Source organism: Rhinolophus sinicus, linkage group LG05, assembly GCF_036562045.2.
Source record: "Rhinolophus sinicus isolate RSC01 linkage group LG05, ASM3656204v1, whole genome shotgun sequence".
In the NCBI taxonomy this organism is placed as follows: domain Eukaryota; kingdom Metazoa; phylum Chordata; class Mammalia; order Chiroptera; family Rhinolophidae; genus Rhinolophus; species Rhinolophus sinicus.
The window spans coordinates 19,259,140-19,280,629 of NC_133755.1; the positions used below are offsets into that span (position 1 = coordinate 19,259,140).

The 21,490-nt window shown below is 51.9% G+C and overlaps 1 protein-coding gene across 2 annotated transcripts in view; it reads right to left on the minus strand.

The window, feature by feature from the left end:
- Nucleotides 1-21,490, minus strand: part of ALK (ALK receptor tyrosine kinase) — a 636,280-nt gene that overhangs the window by 24,747 nt on the left and 590,043 nt on the right. The window contains exons 13-20 of one of the 2 annotated variants that reach the window (XM_074331841.1): nucleotides 14,034-14,184; nucleotides 7,984-8,115; nucleotides 7,148-7,292; nucleotides 5,325-5,507; nucleotides 3,992-4,090; nucleotides 3,329-3,481; nucleotides 2,221-2,325; nucleotides 165-351 (exon numbers count right to left, since the gene is read on the minus strand). In XM_074331841.1, coding sequence (XP_074187942.1) covers nucleotides 165-351; nucleotides 2,221-2,325; nucleotides 3,329-3,481; nucleotides 3,992-4,090; nucleotides 5,325-5,507; nucleotides 7,148-7,292; nucleotides 7,984-8,115; nucleotides 14,034-14,184 — 1,155 coding nt within the window. Of the gene's footprint in view, nucleotides 1-164; nucleotides 352-2,220; nucleotides 2,326-3,328; nucleotides 3,482-3,991; nucleotides 5,199-5,324; nucleotides 5,508-7,147; nucleotides 7,293-7,983; nucleotides 8,116-14,033; nucleotides 14,185-21,490 lie in introns of those variants that run through there. The other variant, XM_074331842.1, reaches the window with a different exon arrangement.

Genomic DNA, 21,490 nt, shown 5'->3' on the forward strand with positions numbered 1-21,490 from the left:
CCCCAAATGGTCCTGCACATGAAATCTCCTCCCCTTGGGAGGGCTGGGGGTGGCCTAGGGCTGGCTTTGCTGGCCTCTTACGGCCAGAGGAATCCACGGTGCTGGGATGACATCCAGCCTCGTAGGGCACCCCCTTTCCCTGAGGGGTGGCAGGGGACACTCACCGAATGAGGGTGATGTTTTTCCGGGGCACCTCCTTCAGGTCACTGATGGAGGAGGTCTTGCCGGCAAAGCAGTAGTTGGGGTTGTAGTCAGTCATGATGGTTGAGGTGCGCAGCTTGCTGAGCTTGTACTCGGGGCTCTGCAGTTCCATCTGCATGGCTTGCAGCTCCTGGTGCTTCCGGCGATACACTACAGATAGATGGAGGTCAACTTCAGCGTGGTCTGGACAAGGCAGCCTGGCCCTTGAAACCCAGCATAGGCCACCTCCTCCAGGAAGCCTTCTTGGATCTCCATCTCCTCTTCTGAGATCTAACCCTTTTCATCACACTTAGTAATACTAACAAAATGATCATAGATGTGAAAGTGCACTTTTAGTTGAAAGTTTAAAGTAAATGCAAAGCTTAAAATCATATAAATGGAAAAGATTTTTACTGTATCATACAGAGGCAGAGACATATGACTTTGGGTCCCCCGAGAAGCAGACCCAAGACGAGATTAAACATACAAGGATTTCATTAGGGCAACTGGCTGTGAGAGGAAGTGGGGAGGGAGCCTGGGAAGGCTGGGAGAACCATCAGACTGTGTTGAAAGTCTAGCCCCACTTGCAGGAGAGAGTGAGGGAAGGTTGAATAAAAATCCCAGATAGCTATGCGGTTTAAAGAAGTTCCAGTAAGGCTGTTGGAAAGTTCTGGAGCCAAAGCTGTCCAGCAGAGGAGTCCCATGTCTCCCAGGAATAGGCCTGCTTTGTCCCTGTGCTATGCCCCGTCTTCGGGTGGGGCAAACCTGGCAATGGGCATGAGAGCAGCTGGGGCTCTCGGTGACTTGTGCTTCCTGCAGCTGGAGAACTGTCAAGCCACGTAGCTGGAGAGCTGCTACCGAACAACAGGTTTCTAAGCTGCCATCCAAACGGCTGCCCAAGTACCTGAGTTCTAATTCCACCTTTGTTACTTCCAAGCTGAGTGACACTGACCAGGTCAGGTGACCTCATTGAATCCCATCTCCTTCTCTGTAATCAGGGAAAGTAACTCCTGCTCTGTCCCCTGTCCCCACTCCCCTCCGCCTGGGGTTATCATATGGAAACGAATTCACCAACATACATTGGTTGTAAAAAATTCTAAAGAACCGATACAAGGGCTCATTATCACTGTTACCGTACACGTGAGGATGTTCTGTAAGCAACCTCCATGGGCGGCAGCACAAAATTGTGACTTGCAGGGTGGATTCTGCCTCTAAAGCCCGGCCCCACCACTTATGGGCCAGGGCAGGTGAGTCAACTGCTATGAGCTCAGTTCCCTCCTCTATGAAATGTACCAACTGTGATCACAGGGTTATTTGAGGATTTAGTGAACTAAAAGTGTGTAAATCGCCCAACATATCCTAAGTGTGCGACAAGTGTTCGGTCTTGTCATCCTGTCCCTTTGAAGGGACATGTGGGAATCGCACATGCTGTCATCTCCCTGGCCACTCCCAGATGCTCTCATTCCTGAGCGGGCTGGTCTGAAAGGGTTGCCCAGAGCTGAGCCTTTCCCTCTGTCTTCCTTCCTGTCCCTGCCCACCTGCCCCAGGCATTTCCAGTAGTAGGAGCCTGGCTGGACCATACTGAGGCCTCTGTGACCTGCAGATCAGCTTACCTTGCTCACAGGCCTAACGGAAATCAACTTTGCTTTCTCTGCTTGGAGTGGGGAAGTGGGGGCTGGAGGCGTTACACAGGGAGTGAGCCAAAGTAGAAGTGCCTGCTGAAGCCTGCGTTTGATGGGAGCTGGGAGTGAAGTCCAGGGTTGGGGTGAGCTTGAGTGTCTCCCCACCCCCGCGACCCCTCGAGCAGCCAGGAGGTTGTATATGGGGCTGAGGTTAGGAATCAGGGGTTCCCAAGGAACCACAGCTGTGCTGGGGGCGGGAAGGCGGGGGGCTTCTGCTTTGGCTTGGCCTGGGCTGCCACAATTACCACCCACGTGGAGTGACATCTCGGTGTCTGTGGCACAGCCTAAGACTCCGCTGTTCTGCCAGATCTGCCTTCCCTGCCTCTCTGTGGAAGCCCCCGGGGTCTGGCACACTCACCGATCATGATGCCAGAGAATGCCAGGACGAGGGCGGCCACGAGTGCAGAGGTCACGACGGAGAGGATCAGCGAGAGTGGCAGGTGGGGCTCTGGGGTGGGTGACACTGGAAGACAGGTCCCCACAGGGCACCAGTGACCATGCCGATTCTCCTTTGAGCCAGTCCCAAGTCAGAAATACCCTCCCCAGCCAGGACAAAAGCCCCCTGCTCCTCCCATCCCCAGAGACCTTGTCCGCCTTCCTTTTCGGAGGACCTGGTGATGAGCAGGTTTGTCCTGACTTTACAGCTTTCAACAGTAGCTTTGGGGTAGAGGGAACACGTAGTAGGGCCACATACTAAATTCTGGATGTGGGTCCAAAATATCAATGGCATGATGACAGGAGGCGGACGAAAGCTGGGCCAACAATGGCTTACAGAAGAGATCCAGGGGCCTTTGGAGACAATGCACTCACTGTACCCAACAGTAGAGTGTGCCCCCAGTAGCACTCTGAGGCTGACTCTCTGCCTCTGGTCCTGAGCGCACTGAGCCCAGAGCATGGGAGGGAGGTCCCCGGTGCCACACTGGCACAAAGCACACCGAGCTGTTGTGCCTGGTCCCAGGCACTGACAAATGGAACAGCGGCCAATATGGCACACCAGGGTGGAGAGGAGACATAAAACGCTGTCTTGTGTCAATAGATCCAGACACAAGGGTTTTCATTTGGAAAATACTAGCAGGAAGAGGACACACTTGAAAGTCTGTTGCCCATAGGGAACCAAAGAGTGGAAGCTAAAAGGAACAGGGTCTGGCTCTAACCCTTGGTGGAGGGGTGTGTCTTAGGAGTGTGGAGGTCCCTGGCCCTGGGGGTGTTCCAGTGGAGACAGGATGGCCCCTTGGTGGGAATGTGAAGGTTCACACCCTGGGTTGTGGGTGGGACTAGATGACGTAAGACTCCTTCGTGAGCCATGACCCACACTTCACACTCAGTGTTCTCTGCATAGTTGTCAGAGCACCTGAGCAGGGAGAGACCGAGGGGGGTCAGGAAGTTTACAAAACTGCACCTGGGTCCCTCAGCCATGGAAACCAACTGTGGGTCAAGCTCGGGGCCCCCCACCCCTATCCTCTCACCAATGCAGGAGACGCCGTCCTCAGCCAGCACTGTTCCATGGTCACAAAAGCAGATGACCTTGTGGCTCTCAGGGTCCATGTGGCACTCATCTACCTCACAGTGGCTGCAGTTTAGGTAATGCTTAATATTCACTTCCCCGTGGCCTTCCATCACTGGTGACAAAGAGGGAGGGTTAGCCCTGGGCTGAGTCTGCGAAGACTGACCTCCATCCCCTTCCCAGCCTCTGCTTTATCTCTAGCTGGTCAGTGAGGGTTCCCTGGTCCCTGTTTCTATGTCCCACTACCACTGAAGCACCGCTCCATGTAGGAAAGTGCCTGGTGCATCTGGTGAGTGGAGCTCAGACAGAGGACGTGTGGGAGCATGTACGTAGGTGGGTGGGAGGGTCCACACACCTGATGCTTAGGTTGGCTGGTACAGGTACAAGGCCTATTACTGCTGCGTTTTCTAGAACCAGCGTGCCTAGTAGTCACTATTCTGCCTCTGTGTCCATATCAGACCACACCTTCTGACTTCTAGAAAACTTGGTGAGATGAGCACCAGGCAACCTTGGGACCCGTAGTCATGCCTTTGTATCCTGGACTCGGGTGAACAGCCCTAAGGGTTTTAGCTGGGTGGGAGAATTGGTCTAAGGAAGTTGGTTCTGCATCTGGCAGAGGGTGTACCTTTTAAAGCTGGGGTGTACAGGATGCCCAGTGGACTGATGAAGGATACCCCATCCTCCCCATCCACTTCGGGGTCATTGTTTGAGGCTGCATTGCCCCCTGTGGCAAACCAAAGAAGAGTTTAACGCAGAGGGGTGGGTGCCCAAGTCTCAACACACGTGTGCATCAGCGGGTCATGCAGCCAGGTCAGTGAGGGGCCTGGGGGGCGGGGCGTGGGGAGGGAAGGGAGGCTCAGGGCACAGGGGTTACCCTGGGCTTGGCTCAGTAGATGCTGGGTGCGGGGGCCACTTTCCCCTCCAGGTCAAGGCCAGGTCCCACTGGGGAGTCCCCGCTCTACTGGGGTCCTGTAGAAAGCAGCCCATGTGAGCAAGAGTTAGAAAAATTCTAGTCTCCCAGGCTGAGTTCGCTCCTTGGTGCCTCTTCCAGGACTAGCCAGGGCAGTAGCACTGAGAGTTTCTTTCCAGTCCCACTGGGTCAGTGTTGGGGCGTGGTGGGGAAGGGCCCCTGTGCCCTTAGGCTCCTGTCCCTCCATGCAGCTGGGGCTGGGTTATCTCTGGGCTCCCCCCCTGGGGCTCCTCCCACCCACCCAGGGCTTGGAAAAGAAGAGCATCTGGTTAACACAAGCATCTTCTACAGCATCAAGCAAAACACAGACAGAACATCACAGTCGTGCATGCATTGGGTCCTAATCTGTGGGGACGGTGGAGCCATCATTTCCCAGCCGCTCAGCTCCAGAAGGCTCTTCTGCTCTGCTCTAGGTTCAGAGGGGAGCTGGGGCCAGTGGCCAGGTGCTTGCTGGAGGGCTGCGCGGGGCTGCCCGCAGGTGCCCTCAGGGGTAGCACCCATCAGCGTGGGGAGTGGTGCCATTCTGGAGCTGGTGGGCTGGCACAGGAAAGGGAGAGTGAGGTGTCCTTGAGGCTGAAAGCCACAAACCAGGCTCTTAGGGAGCAAGGACATGGGCCAGGCCATCCAGAGGGAGGCACGGGGTTGAGAAGTCCGGCCTCCAGGATTCTCATGCCAGCGTGACCTCGGAGGTGGCTCAGAGAACAGTCCAGGAAGCCAAAGCCTCTTTATCATCGGCGTTGGGGTGATCAAGAATCACACAGGGCCTTGATGCTGTTGCTACTGAAGCCGCGAGGCGGGATGCTGGCTCGGAAGCCAACACCCTGCCTCTGGCTGGCCCCGCAGGCTGAGAGGGAGGCGTGCACGCTACATCACAGTCTACACTGGGGGGGGGGGCAGGGGGGGGCAGGCGAGGGCAGGCAGGGGTGGGGAGGGAGGCACCTAGGACTACGGGGGGGAGGGGCGACACCTGAACACGAATCGTCTTTACCTATGTATCCTCCGCCTCCTCCACCTGAGGAGCACCCCCCGCCACCCCCTCCGAAACCCCCTCTGGTCTCCCACCCCCACTTCTTCATGGCCTGGGGGCAGGAATGTCCTCCGGTGGCACCCTCCAGCAAAGACTTTCCAGACCAGAGCAAGGAAGTGTTATCATTCCAGCCACCTCCACCACCTGCAGGAAGAGAGGGAGACAGCGCTGAGTGAGGACGCAGGCTAGGTTAGGTCAGCAGCGGGATCTGGCCAAGGAAGCAGGACGAGGTGCATTATGAGGGGTGCTTGCTCCAGTTCCAGAGCCCAGAGGCCCGGTCTTCAGGGGGCCTGGGGGCTACAGAGTCCACAGCTGGAAACCCAGGAGCATGCCCTTTGTCCTAGGGAGACCTGCTTTGGCTACAGCCAGCACATGAAGATGGGAGCGAGCCTCGGACCATTGCTTCCCATCAGGCCTCTGGTTCAAAAGCCGAGTGTTCTTGGCCAGGTCTAGAATGAGCTGAATCAAGGCCCCCAGGGACCTTTTGTCACCTTCAGAAGGTACAGGGATGCCTGGGTTTCAAGTGTCTGGGCTCTTTTCTGCCAGGCAGAGGATGGGGTGTGGGCCTGTCATAGCTGTTGAAGTCAGGTGACAGAGGGAAGGCCCCTCGCTCCATCAGGAACCTGAAGTGGGCTCTGGTGGCCGGCCACGCAGAGCCATGGGCACAGTAAATATCTTAGGATGAGTGGGGCCTGACGCCACCCACGTCTGCCCTCCCTACCCTGTCCCAACCCTCCTGCCCTCACTTCCTGCACAGTCCCCTGCTGAGGTGATTTATGACTGCCCCACCCCCCTCCATCTTGCAGGCTTCAAGCAAATGTGTGGAAAATAAAATAATGGACATAAAAATAAATATAAACGAAGAACAATGTTTTAAAAAATGGATTCAGTATGAAACAGTTTGTCCATGTTGTGAAAAAAATCCACTGACTTTGTATGAGCTCACAGACTCTTCTGTAAAATGGGAGTAATAGTATCTTTCTGGAAAAACCTTACAGGATTGTTTTGAAAAGCACATGTACAGTAGATGTGGAAGTGCTTTGTAATTTATGAAATTCTACTGGCGTAAGGGGCACTATAAATACTGCTGGGGGTAATTCCTCACCGGGGACCCAACACCTGTTGCTACTCTTTCTTCTATCCCTAGCAATCTCTTGATTACAGAGAAAGTTTGAGTATTTGCTTTAATTAATCTCAGATCTTAAATGCCTTCAAAAATCCTCCCTCAGTCTGATTGTGGAAAAAGGAAAACACAAAGACGAATTGCCTTTTCTCTTTAGAGATGGCTGATTTCAGAGGAATCAAAGAATCTACCTCCCTTTCAATGTCTGTCCCCTATTTGTGTGGCTGGCTCTCATTAACCAGCACAGAAAGCTCAGCCATGGAGATTCCAGAAAGAGCTTTTCCAGTGAGTTGCTGTGAGAGCTGGCAGCCCGGGGTCTGGAGGTATGAATCACAGGGGCCTGGGGTGCCTGACTGGGCCCAGATTCTTCCGTTTGCTCACACCCAGTTGCATTTGGTAAAACCCAGGGAGGGCTGCGCTGGCTGTCCAAATGCTGCTGCCTGTTTCATTTTCTCAGTGACCTCTGCAAATCCAAACCTGTTAGCAAGGTGGTCTGTGGTGCCCAGAGATGCTGCCTGCCCTTCCTCCTCGATGCTGGTACCAATATAAGAGCTCCCAGCCTCTCAAGTCCCAGTTACTAAGAGGCCCACAGGTGTGTGATGCACCGGGCTGAGCTGGAACTCTCACAGACCTGGCAGAGGGGGTGCTTGTAGCGTGTTACCTGCGGCTCCGGAATTGCCATTGAGCCCTAGAACCGAGGAATTATTCTCCAATCTCTCGGGGTGGAACGTGTCCGTCTTAGCCCCGTAGGCCCTGCCGCCACCACCGGCCGCAATGATCAGGGGCACTGGTACACCATCCTTCATCTGGCCGGAGAGACATTCACAGATTGAGAAACCAAGCCAGGCTTCCAGTTGGAGACCCCTGAGCCCCAGTTTAAATGTTTAAATGTGTCCGAGTGCTGGGCAGTGGGTGACATCTCGGTGGTCTGAGGGCTCTGAACTCCTGTTACAACAACCCAGCCACCCCTCCAGCTCCTATAGCAGTCAGGGTTCAAGCCGAGAAGCAAAACCACTGGTGTGGCTCGAGCTTAGAGGCTGCTTACATAGCCTCAGAGGTCTGGGTGCTGGTGGTAGCACAGGTCTCTTCGCTCTCTCCATTCTCGGGGGTCTCTGGCTCTGACCCACATGACCTCAAGATTAAGCCCTCAGCATCACTGTCCCTGTGGGAAGACCTCACAGGAAGTCTTTGCCTTTTGGCCTGACTGCGATGCTGCCAGAAAAGTTCACCTTAGGACAGGGGAGGGCACAGTGGGACCCTCTGGAGCTCTGAAGCAGGGATGGCAAAAGCCTGCGTGGTGAAATTGGGCTAGAACATCAGCAAGAGAAGAGCCTGTCCTTTCCTGGACAGACAGGGAGCCCTACATCCCTCTGGGCCTCGGTTTCCGCATCTTTAAATGGGGCTGAGAGGCGTTTTGTTCCCAGAGCTGTTGCGAGGCTCCAACCTCATGACCCACAGAAGTCACTGCCCTTGGGGAGCTGGCACTACCGACCTCACCTGAAATACGTAGGTGGCTCCACCCCCTCCTCCGCCCCCTCCTGCCCACTCGTGCACACTTCTGTTCACGCGGATTTCTTCTTCTATGACGTTGTTCTCTCCAATGCAGACTTTCTGGATTAATTGGTTTGTCTGTGGAAACAAAAAGCACCTCAGGTTTGCGCTCAGAATTCTCTACTTCCCAGCAGATGGATCTTCTATGCTTAATGATAGGGCCTACCTCTCAATTGCTTACAGTTGAATTGAAGGGACAAAAAACATACCCAGATAACTGTCACTCTGGGCAGAATTCGAGAAGGACCACAGGACAGCTTGGATAGCAAATGCATGAGAAGCTGGGGGAGGGAGAGTGAGTCTTTGTTTCTGATGATCAGGGAGGACTGCCTGGAGGAGGTGGCATTTAGTTGGGCCTTGAAGGATAGGGACTTTTTTTTTTAAAAAAAACTAAAGTATAATTGACATACAGTATTATATTAGTTTCAGGTGTACAACATATTGATTTGACATTTATATACCTTAGGAAGTGATCACTATGGTAAGTCTAGTAACCATCTGTCACTGTAAAAAGTTATATTATTGACTATGTTCCCTATGCTGTACATTACATCTGATAGAGAGATTTTTAAACACAGAGAATGAGAGAAAGTTAGGGTATGCCAGTGGGAGAGAACAGCATGAGCCCACAGGGCGAGTGGGGTATTTGGGGAAAAAGCCAAGGAGTCTCCTTGGCTCAGAAAAGTCCATTTTAGGACAGAGAGATGGTTCAGGAGGACCTTTTAGGATCCCCTGGTCTCTTAAGAGGGGATGACAAAGGCCCTAAGCGGTGAGATAGGGTTAGGGGGCATGTAAGTGAGGGTGGGTAGAAGGAGTTAAACTGGACAGTCAGATTAAACTGGACAGGGGCCTTGGACATAATCTGAGAAGAAGCTGGACTCCATTGTCTAGGCAGTGGGGCGCCACTGGGATTTTTTTTTTTTTGAGAAGTTGCAGTTCTGAGGCCTCATGGAAAGAGGAAAACAACCAGTGGGAGGCCAGGCTTGGATTTTATTCCCAGCTCATCTTTGGGATAATCATTTCTCCATTCCTTCCAGCTAGCGTCCCATTTCTTGCCTCCAGAAATTCCCTGGCACAGCCCTAAATAGAGCTCTCTGTGTCCGCCATGGAGAACAGGGTGTGAACCCTGGAATCAGACAGACACCCCTGAACAACTGTGGAGGAGGCCTCACTCAAGCTCTTTGACCCACAAGTGTGGAATGGGAATGAGGACACCACAGGTTGTGGGCAGTACAGGATGGTGTTTCACACGTGTTTGGGACTCAATAAGTGGCTGCTGTTTTATTTGGATTCACTTCTGGGCCCCGTATGGTCCTGGCGTGAGCCCAGGCATCTGTGAGTCCCTGGGGATGTCCCTGGCTGGGGGGATTCCTGTGACACAGATCCTGGAATCTCTGAATAAAGACAGCACAGTGCTTCAAGAATAGCCATGCTGTCGCTTCTCAGCCACAGCAGCTAAGAGGAACTCTCCAAAGATCGACCTGACCTCAGAGGAAAATGACTTTTCTTTTACTTAATAGAAAAAAGGCCAATAAAACATCAAATTTCCATCGAATGCTGCTGTGCAACCAGCCAGCGGACATGGCAATTCATCTTTAGCCACTCCTTATGCTAAAGCACTCGGGGGTGCTGGCAATGAGTCCTAGAGAAATTTTCAGATAAATAGCTGAGATGCAATTTGTTTCATGGCATTTTGGATTTAATGATGGAAATAATTTGATATTTTTTATAGTGGATTTAGTGTGGGTGGAAGGCTGTGAATTGCTACTGTAGAGAGCTGACATTTCTCCTGCATATGTGCAGCGCTGCCCAGGGCTGTGGGGTTGGTGGTCAGACTGGTGGAAGGAAACCCTGCTAACTGCCGCTTGGGGAAGGCACGATAGGCCAGAGGCATGCTGGACGGAAATGTGGGCCATCAGCCGGGCAGAGCAGAGCACAGAATACAGGGCCCAGTTTGGCTTCCGGATAGGCCCTGCCAGAGGTTGGCTGAACCACCTCACCTCCCCAGACCTGCCTCCTCCTCTGTAAATGGGGGTTTGCCCAGTCTGAATCAATGGTGCTAAGATGGTCCATCCCCTCAGACCTGCTCCCTTTCTTCCTCTCCTCTACCTGGCAGCAGTGTGGCCTCCACCCATTGGGGATGCCCTCTTCCTGTGAATAGAAGCTGCAGATGGCTGGAGATTGCAAGTGTGGGAAGGAGGGAGCAGTCAGGCTGGAGGGTGGCCTCGGTCTACCTGGAGCCCAGACTTATGCCTGTCCCCTGCTGTCCCTGCTAGGGAGTCTCCTTTCAGTCGACTGAGGGGCACGGAATGAGCAGTCTTGCATGTTGCTGGACCCAGCAGCAGCATTTGGTATTGTTGATCACTTCTTCATAATATAATTTCTTCACCTGACCTTCAGGACTGCACACCCTCCTGAATTTCCTCCAACATCCCTGGCTTCTCCTCCTCAGTCTCCTTTGCTGGTTCGGCTTCTTTTCCCTGAACTATAAATGTTGGGGGTGTTCAGGGGTCAGTCCTTGGTCTTTTCAATCTGTACTGCTCCCTAGGCAATCTCATCCTGTCTCAACCTTATGCTGATTTCTCCCAAATTTGTATCTCTACTCTAGATCTCTCTCCTGAATTCCTGCTGTCTTCTGGAAGTCCCTGCTCGGCTATCTATCAGACAGAGCTGTACAACTCAGTATGTCTGACACTGAACTCCGATCTTGCCCCAAACCTGCTCCTTCCACAGCATTCCCCAGCTCAGCTGATGGCAGCTCCTTCCTTCCAGTGGCTCAGGCACAATTCTTGGAGTCACCCTTGATCTTTCCCTTCTCTCAATTTCTTATCTAATCAGGCAGGACATCCTTTTGGATTTTACATTTCAAATATGCCCAGAATTCAACCATTTTTCACCACCTCCGTCCGCTGTTAACATCCTGGTCCGAGACGCCATTCTCTCTTGCTGGGGTTAATGCAATAGCCATTGAATTCATTGCCCTGACTCTTGCTTGAGCCCATGTGGTCTATTCTCCACTTTGCAGCAGCAGTGATCCTTTAGATACGCAAACTGCATCCGGGCTCTATTCTCACTATTTGGCTCAAAGGTCTCCTAGGGCTTAAACGTGACCTTACAATGGCCTGAACTGGTCCGCATTTCTCCTGACCTCATCTCTTACCTACTCTGCCTCCACTCCACACCAGGCATGCTCCCACCTCAGGTACTTGGTCCTGCTCTGCTGGAGTCTCCAGATACTTTCCTGGTTCAAGCCCTCACCTCTTTCAGGACTCTGCTCAGCTGAAATTTTTTCAATAGGCTTTCCTTTACCACCCTGTTTCAAATTGCGACCTATCCCTGAACTCTGGCACACTCGACTCCCTTTACCCTACTTCTATGCACCCTAACACTTTCACTTTTGGACGTCCCAATTAACTTATTAACCGATTAACTAGTTATTGTCTATTCGGCCCTGTGCCCCTGGAATGAACGTAAGCTCTTTGAGAGCAAAGATATTTCTTCTGTTCATGGATATGTCCCAAGTTCCTAGAACAGTGATGGGCATATAGTAGGTGCTCAATAAGTATTTGCTGAATACATTGAATGAATTGGGTACTGTTGGGTGTGGGCTTGCCCTTCACAATATTTACCTTGTGAGTGATGGTCGTGGTGAGGTTTAACAATTAGATTAATGGTTTTGCTGCCTTGGAGACATTTGGAAATGTCTGGATACTTTTTTGACTGTAATTTCTGGGGGTGCTACTGGCATCTGGTGGGTAGAGGCCAGGTATCCTGCTAACAATCTACGCTGCACAGAGCAGCCCCCACCACAAAGAATTATCTGCTCCACAATGCCAATGGTACTGATGTCGAGAAACCCTGAGTTATGCCACCAGATGAGGCTAGGAAGACACTGGAGAAGCAGAGGCAAGTGTGTGTGTGTGTGTGTGTGTGTGTGTGTGTGTGTGTGGCAGTTTCCGGCAGCTGGAGCCCATTCTGCGCTGAGTACGGCACACAGGAAGAGTGATTCCACACGGATGTGCGTTTGAATCAACGAAACTGCCAAATCCTGCAGTTTAATCCTTAGAGTCCACGTCGTCCTCTAGAAGATCCTCTCTGAGCACCATTTTTCTGCCTAGGGAGGACTGGAGATTGAGGTAGAACCTGTAAACAGTCTTTCTCCCTCTCCCAATGACTCCTGGGGGGATGGAGGTGTGGAGTAACCGGAAACACCAGTTCCTTTCCCCAAGCCCATGCTATGCCGGGCACAACCAGCAGAGGGGGCTGCCCTCTGTCCCTGGCTGAAAACTGGCTTCTTCGAAACTCCCTGTGCATCCACAAAGTTTGAGAGCAAGTAGGTTGATTAATGAAATGATAAAGTGCAGCAGCCCAGAGGAACAAGTAGATTACAATTGAATTAAAAAAAAAAAGGAAGCAGTCCTGTGAAAAGACATAATTGATTACAATCCAATCAAGTAAAAGTCCCTTGCAAAAGTCAATGCAATCTTTCGGCTTAGATGAAAGAATTACATTAGCACTCAATAAATTCCTGTGAAAATTACAGCAGCCTGTAATTTAATGACTTAATATATCAGGCTGGAAAGTCCTGATTATAGTTGCTAAATAAAAGTTGGAGTCCAGACATTTCTCATGCACAAGGTTGCACCTAAGTTTATTTCTGTTGCTTTGTTTTAAACCCATAAGGTGGTGGGGGAGGGGGAGGCAGTGCTCTGCTCCCAGCCTAGCGCCTAGCTCTCAGGAGCCCTGAATTTATTTTGTGGAATTGAACTGCTTTCTCGGTAGCCTTTGTTACCACATCTGTCCTCCAAGGCTATTCTTGGATAGGTTCCTGGAGAACCCCTGGCTCCTGGGCACTAGAACCCTGCTCCCTGCCTCCACAGCTCCCAGGCGGAAGCTGTGCTTCAGGTGAGAGTGGGCCCTGGCTCACGGAGGAAATGCCCTGCAAGGTGCTGAATGCCCGCACCTACAGGCTCCTGCCTCCGCTCAACACAGACTAGAGGCAAACTCCTGGGTACTGGGAGTTTGCATGGCTCCTGCTTTATCAGTCCTTACTTTCTCATTCTCCTGGTAATTTTAGACCACTATCAGTATTTTTAACTCCTATTGTTGGAACTCTCCATGTTTGACAGCTGGACACCCCAGTGGGTTCAGAAACCAGAAGGAAGGCACGCTGTCTCTGGGGCTGCAGAGAGTGGCAGTCTGGCTTGGCCAGTGATGAGCTATAAGTTGAAAAGAGAGAAAGGCCATAAAAACCGAGGCCCAAGCAAGTGCGAGGCACAGCAAAAACAGGAGCCAGAGTCCCTATTCTGTGCTGTGTCATGAGTAACTTTAAACAAGTCTCTTCACCTCTGTGGTCTCCATTTTCTCATCTGTAAAATGGGGGAAGTTGATTACATGGTCTTCCAGCTTTGATCTGTGCTTTAAAATGTTTTTTAAGTTTTAATCACACTAATTATAACTAATACATGAACGCATTCTTTTTGTAACTATATCAGGCATTACTGATAAAGCACCCTCACCTCCAGTCCTCTTCCCAGAAGCAATCATTGCTATCTGTATCTTTCAGAACTTTTCCTATCCAGTTATGGACATATATGTGCCTAAGAGCTGAACAAGAATTGTTTAACCTGCTATTTTCCTGTTTGTTTAGCCTGGTATTATCCTGTTTGTAATAACATGGCTAAAAACAACGGTGCCCTAGCAAGAGAGTTTAGGAAGTCGCTTCATCTTGTACCTCTGCTCCGAGGAACAACCATTTGCCCATTCAAATAGGATTCAGTTCTTCAGTTTTAAGGTTACTCGTGAAACCCGTGCCTCAGCCTTGGTCCCTGTAGGGATGTAAAACCCTAACAGCCACAGTACCCGCTTTCTCATGCCCCCAAATGGACCCGGAACGTGAGCTCCCCGAAGGGGTGTGTCGGGCGTTGGTGCCCTCCGAGGGGCCTGCCTGGATCCTGGGTCAATGTGGAAGAGAAACCCCTGCTCTGGGCACTTACGCTGGGGCAGGCGTCTTCACCCTGTTGCCCGACCAGGATGTACAGCGTGTCGTCCTTCTCCAGGTTGAAGATGCCCAGCACAGACACACCGTGGGACCGCGTCATGGTGTTCCTCCCGCCCTTTCCGCCGGCAGCGCCGTAGCCCGAGATGCTGCAATAGGACAAAGCACATGGGCTCCTGCCGTGCGTTGAAAACTGACGCCCTTCTTGCCAACCCAGCAGCTACAGGGGGTCAAGTGCACCACTGTCGTGGTCCTGATGGTTCTCTGAGCCTGACCGCACCAGTTGGGAGGTCAGCAAGGAGGATTCCTCTCCCCATGGTCAGGAGAGGACTGTCAAGTTTAGACACGGACAGTGAATTGCTTCAGTCACAGAGCTAGGAAGGTAAAGAACTAGTAAAAGGATAGAAGAAAGAAAGAGAGAGGAAAGGAGAGGGGTGGGGGAAAAAGAGAGGCGGGGAGGAGAGGGAGAGTCTTTATTAACATGGGGTGTCGGGGTGAGGCTGTCCTGAATACCTGGGATTTCCCCATTATGGATATGTCTCCCTGTCCACAATCGATGTACTCGTGTGACCCTAGACAAGTAACTTAACTTCCCTGTTCCACATCTGTAAAATGGGGTTAATAAGAGAACAGCCTTCTAGCCCATGTGTGTTATCAGGATTAAAGGAATTAAGACAAGCAGTACTAGAATTATGGCTGGCACCTAAGAAGCACTCAAAAGTGTTTATGATTATTATTATTAATGGAGGAAGTAGCAGAAACTGACTTGGTAGAGAGCTTTAAAGTGTCCCCATGGGTGTGTAGACACACGAAGGTCCCACATGGAATGATTGAGGAGAGTGGTGTTTACAAGCCCAGACTGTTTATTCCCACCCCACCAGTAACTCCTGCTGGAGCAATACGTGTGCAGACAACAAGCAACCAATCATGATGAAAATAAAAACACGGGATTATTTCTGCTGCCTCTTAGGTTGTTGAGATAAAGTCAAGCAAGGATGGGGGGAAAATAACTCAATTAGTGAACCGTATCTGAAGAGCAGCATGTCTGAAGACAGCTAGCATACCAGCTACAAATGCCTCCCCAGAGACTGGCTGCCAGGGAAAGGGACTCAGGAGGTTTTCATGTCCCCATGTATTCAGATTCAGGGTCCTTATGAAAAGCTTCCAGGAAGTGAGGCAAGGCGGTTTTGCTCATATGCACACACGGTGGCTTCTCCTCCTATAATTCTAGGATGTGTCTCATGTTCTAAGCATGTTAGGGGCCTCCTGGGGGCTTCCTAAGGTGGAGCCCAGGCCTGTTCTGCAGAGACAAGCCTGGAGGGCTGACTGATTGCTAATGTGGCAGGCGAGAAACTGAGGTGTCCACGGAGTTCAGAGGAGAGTCTCCGGCCCATGGCCCTGCCAGCGGCCAGGCACTGATTGGAGCTCACAGCACGTGGGCATGGCATAAGGCTGTGGGCATATGAGGAGACCTGAGATGGCTCTAGACCACCAAGGGGCTTACAAAGAAAGTGGGGAGGTGGCCATAGTTCTGAAAAGAGAAACTTCACCAGTAAGAGTGGCTGTACTGGGGAGGCAAGGTGGAGGGACCAAAGGGCTCTGGGGTCTATGATTAGAGTGGACCGCTTCCCAGCTGTGTGTCCTCTCAGAACCCCAACCTCTTCCCTAGTCAAAGAAGAACCATATCTTCTTTTCCGAACTCACAGGATAGTGGGGGTTCAACGTTCAAAGGAGAGAATGGGGTGAAAGCCCTGAGAAAGTGGGAAATCTCTGCACAGTGTCAGGGCCATCGGGTGCTCAGGGCCTGGGAGGGAGACAGATGACTGTGACAGGCACGGAGGTGGGGCACGCGGGAGTCCTTGGCTGGTTGCAGGACAGGTGGGGTGAGGTTTGAAGTTGGCCTCGTGGTGGAGATGATGGGTGGGTAGGACTCTCAGACAAGGAGGAGGAGGCGGAGGGTAGGAGTCCAGCTTGTGTGGATGGTCGTGCACTCAGGAGAGCCTGGGGTATATCTGACCGCAGCAGGTGGCTGCAGTGTGTGTGTGGGGGGCGCTGTAGGGCTGCAGAGAGAGGTAGGGGCCAATGCCTGAGCACCCTACAATGTACCAGGCATGAATGCATATGGCCCCCCCCAATAGCCATAAGCAGTAGCTGTTAGTCATCTCATTTGACATATGAGGAAACTGAGGGATTAGTAACTCATCTGAGGCCACACAGCTGGCAGGCCCTGGTCCGCACCCCCATATTTCCCCTCATAGAGGCCATTTTCTTCCCTCTGTGCTGCTGTGAGGCTTATATGTGAGCGAGGGTGGTCTGAGAAGTTTCTGGCCCATCCTAATTCACTCAGATCGCAGCCAAACCCTCCCTCCTGACTTGTTAGAAATGGAGAAGGTGGGAGGACAGCTAAAAGACTAAAAAAAAAGGAAGGCTTATTGGTGAAAGGAAAGCAAGGAGAATTATTTAGCTCAGAGAAGGGAAGCCTGGGGCAGGGGTGGTGCTGGTGGTGGGGGTCCCAGGGACTGTAGAGTCTGGAGATAGCAATGGGCCCACCTCTGTCCTCACCACTCCAGGTTCCGGGGCTTTGTCGGGCTGCATCAGAAAGTCCTTTTAACCTGAAGGTGTGGTTTGCTTGGAAAACTGCTGCCTGAGACGGAGTCCTCGTGTCCTGCCCACTCCTGCTTATGGCTGAGAGGTAAGCTGTACGCTTCTCATCTCTTTCTGCATCGTTTGCAAGTCATTTGCATCAATCTGCATGCATTATGAATCATTCTGAACCCTTTCACACATTTAAATTTAGCCAAATTATTATATTTTAGAAGTTGTTTGCTCCTGACTTGGTTTTTTTGCCCCCTACCTAAGCCATCTTTCTTATTTCGCCCCCCCCCACCAAGTCTGCATGCTAACCTCATTGAGTCTTGACCTAGTTTTTGGCAGTGAGGTGCGAAGGAACAAGCCCTGAGGTCTGAGTCATACGCTGGTCTGGTCGCTGATGGTGTGACCGGGGGCACGTTGGTTAACCTCTCTGAACCACAGCTTTCCCTCCCAAGGAGAAAAATGAGGACCAGAAGCCCTGCCCTCGTGGGGATAAGTAGAGGATTTGAAAAGACTGCAAAATGATGCCAAGTGCAGGGTGAGACTCTGGCCTGGCGTCAGCTCTGTAGATTCCAAAGGAGATAGTAGAGCTTGGCAAGCAGGTGTCAGCAGCCTGAGTTTACTTAACTGTATGAGGACCTCAGCCCCCCATTTTTAACCTGGATTATGGACTTTCTTAAAGTCATGAGGAGCAAGCAACTGCCTCTCTGGACTAATTGTAGGGGTCCTGGCAAGTAGTGCCTCATAGTCAGCCCCCTGAGGCCTGAAACCCCACCGTATTGCGTCACGCTTTTGGAAGCTTCTAGTTGCTACTACGAGGATGAGCTCCTCTGGAGTGGGATGTACCATAGAGAAAAAAGCAAGGGCTTTGAGGCAGACAGACCTGGGTGCAAACCCAAGCTCTGTTAGATAGGCCTAGGACGAGGGTGAGGTGAGGCACCCCACCCCATGTACAGACCCTGCACTTGATTGACCCCGAGAGCCAATGCGTCCTTACATTTCGTGTCCAAGGCACCCGTTTACTTCCCCTGGTCCTGGCCTTGCCAGTGTTACTAACCAGCTGTGTGACCTTGGGTAGGTATTTACCCGGCCTTAGCTCCAGTTTCCTCATCTATAAAAGGGTGATGATAATAATATCTATTTGAAGGACTGTTTTGAGAATTAAATGACATAATGCCTATCAGAGACTTAATTCAGTGCCTAGAGGGCAGCCAGTGAGCGACAAACAGTGCGTCTGTGGCTGAGTCTGCCCGCTCCTGTCCTGGGTTCCCAGGGGTGACTTCTGGGAGGCAGAAGTGGGGTGAATGAAGGAGGCCCTGATTTCTAGAGAGCCATAGGTAAAGCAGAGCATGGTTAAGGGGATCTGGAGTTGAGGCTATTCAGTTTCACCCAGGACCCACCTCTTTAGGGAACCAGTGGAAGCACAGGCAAGCTCTGAAGACCCCAAACCCTGTGAGTGATGCTACACAAACTCGTGCCATAATATTATGATAACAACCTCAGCCTGAGTCTCTGAAGCTTTCTCCCCATCCCTTGTAAACAATTTATTTTTGATGGTTGACAAATGACAATAAATTAATATACCTGCCACTCAAGTGGGGAAAATGACTCGCAGTCATTCTAATTTACTGGGAATTACAAGGTACTGTTCTCAACGAGCTGATGCTGTAATTTTCTTTTCTTTTTTTTTCTCTTCTAAGTCCATGGCCCCTGGTCAAAATGGATGTTTATTGGGTTTGCGTTTTGTATTATTGACTGCGAGCTTTTGTTACCTGATGTAATTGAGTTGTGAATCTTTTTTTAAATAAAGAATTAGCAGCAAATCAAAGTGGCTGCCTGCTGGATCCTGAAAGGAGAGCACAGCTGGTGTGCACAGTGTGGCAGTGTCGGTACCACACCTCCGAGGGAATGCAGGGGGCGGGGCAGAGGGCAAGGAGGGAGTGGACCCCACTTGGAGAAGCATGAAGCACCTCATGTCTCTCTTGCACCCACTCTGGGCTCTGCCTCTAATTCCCAGCAGGACCTTGGGCGCGTGCTTTTCCCTCTTCCGGGTCTTGGTTCCCCCCTCTGTGCAAACAGGATAGTAAGACCCTCTCTGCCTATCCTAGCCTACAGGGTTATTGTGAGACATGTACATGTACATACTCACGGGATACATGTGAGTATGTACAGGGCTTGGTCAGTGGGAAATTCCTGTTCAGATGTACAGTTGGATTATCCAGATGGGTCATTCGAGCCATCAGGAGACGCCTCTGGGGTCAGCAGTGAAGGGCCCATTTCGGAGGGACCTGCTGCTTGCTGTGCAAATTCCATTCCACACTGCACCAAGGAGCAAGGCTTATTCCACTTCTTCCCCACAAGCTGCCTGACCAGTGCAGCTCTAAGTGCCTGGGGATATTGGAGCTGGAAGAGATCTCTGTCCTCTTTGCAACTCCTCCCTCTACAGAAGGGGCCACTGCAGAGAAGGGAAAGCACACTTTCAAGGTCACCCAGTGTGTCAGGGGCAGAAATTAGACCCAAACTCCATTCTGTCGGCAGCCCATCGACCTTCGCACCATTCCCCACCCCCCGACTTTCCCTGCTCTGTGCTCTTGGCGATGGCTATCTGCACAGTGACTCCAACAATTAATCATGATTTGTGACCTTCCTATAATTGTCTAGAACTTTACGGGCATTGTGGACCGTTTCATTTTTCTGCCCTGCGGTCTGCAGAGGCTCAGTCCTCTCTCTACGAGGCCTGGAGCACCTACTCAGTGCTCAGCACACAGTAGGAATTCCATGGTTGTTTGTGGACTGGGGGGAAGGATGGAGTAATCCAGCTGCATGTGCTGGTCCCTGGAGTCAGGTGAGGAAAGAGTGTCAGTGATGGAGATGGTCAGAAACAGCTGTGGCCCAGTCAGCTGGCATGCTGGACGTGCTGGCTCCAGCTGGGATCTGGGGCCTCGTGTATGTTATGTCTGAGGAATGAGTGAACCATGAAAGAATTGCCATCAGGAGCTGTGGGCCGTGCTTGACAAATGTTTTCATACTCTGTGTGTGTGTGTGTGTGTGTGTGTGTGTGTGTGTGTGTGTGTGTAGTGGGGGTAGGACAGAGGGCTGGGAAGGATGCTAAGCCTTAGAGAATTAGGAAGGAAGGAAGGAAGGAAGGAAGGAAGGAAGGAAGGAAGGAAGGAAGGAAGGAAGGAAGGAAAGAAGGGAGGAAGGAAGAAAGGAAGGAAGGCTGGAGGAAGAGAGAAGGGGATGAGCAGGGCAGGAGACAGGAAGACTGAGAGATGGCTGGCTAACATCTGCTGAGTGTGGACGGCCTCTGCGTGGGGATGTCCCCACACACAGAATCACACTAGATCCCCAGCAGCCCTCGGAGCTAGGCTGTGTCGGCAGCTGGGTCCCCACTTTATGGCAAGGCTGAGGATCTCGTTCACCCCAGCATACCCCATTATCAATGCTCATTTTGTCACCCACTCCAGCCACCCACCCCCATGGGCACACTAGACATCACTCAGAGCCATGACCCAGAAATCTCCCTTAATCAGGTGCTCTTCTCACCCTCCGCTGAATCCTTCCCTGTCCTTCTCAATCAAGCTCCATGAGACGGAGCTGTCACTTATTGTCCTGGCTCCCTCCGCCCCCACCAAGCATAGCTATCGTCCTGGGCACTGCCTGTCCCCCAACCCCCCAATCATGCTGGTTCTACCTCCCAAGGGCCCTGTGCCTTCTCGCCATCCATATTTCCCCTGCCCTGGTGGAGCCCTTTCTGATTCTTGCCTGGATGACCCAGTCAGCCCTCCATCTGCTCGCCACGCCTCCAGGCTTGTTTCTCTCACTGCCACCCCAGGCTGTCACCAGAGGGAGCTAAAGGCATTTGGGAGGTTCTGCCTCAGGTCGGGCTGGCCTGGCCTTGCCCCAGGAGCTCCTTCCACCAGGAAGGCCCTCCCCTCTTCTTTGTAAACAATTTTATCACCTTTAAGACTGAACTTGGGCTGCTGTCTCCTTGTGGAAGCCACTCATGAACTCAGACCTTCACCTTGGCCTCCGACAGCAGCGCCTTGTGCCAACCTCTGCTGTGGTACCTTCTATATCACACTGAAATGCTTTGTTCCTACGTCCACCCCCGTAGGCTGGGTTCCTCTTGGGCAGGGACTGCATCACCTTTGTATACTTGTGTCAGGCCCAGTGTCCTTACTGGTGCCTAATATGGCCACGGAGATTTGCAAAGCAGGTCTGGGCACCAGGACACATGTACTTGGAGGGAGTGGCTGCATCACCTCTACTGTTTTGACAGAGGAAGTGGCAAATCCAGGGGAAGGGGAAGCCCTGGGCAGGAAAGCAGAGGTTGGGGGGATAGGGATTTGCGTGTTGCTCCTGATCCTCCCTCCACACACCATCCCCGCATGTGCTGTCTTCTCCCCAGCCTCCTCATCCTCCCTCTTTTTGGGCTTCTTCCTTTGTAGTGGTGAGCAAAGCAGTAGTTGGTGGGAGACGGACCCAGGACAAATGAGCAGTGAGAAGTGGGGGGTGCTTTCACCTGTGTGCATCCCTGAGGAAGTCCCAGGCAATAATGGCCCCATCCTGGCATCCAGCAGGTGCTTGGTAAGTACTAGTTCCCCTTCCTTCACTCCTTTGACCAGTAGGCAGAGAAGTCGGCTGGAGCAATAACAGTACCAGGCCTCAGGCAGCAGCCAGACAGCACCAGCTGAGCACCCATACACTTCCAGGAGCAGTTTCCCATACACTTCCACGATTTTAATGCAGTTTCCCTTTCTTGAAATGTGTGTCCATTTTTTTGGCACCCTCTGTATTTCAGAGAGACGTGGAAATAGTGTCCCAACCTGGGATGGGCTTATACCAACAGAGCATGGCCAC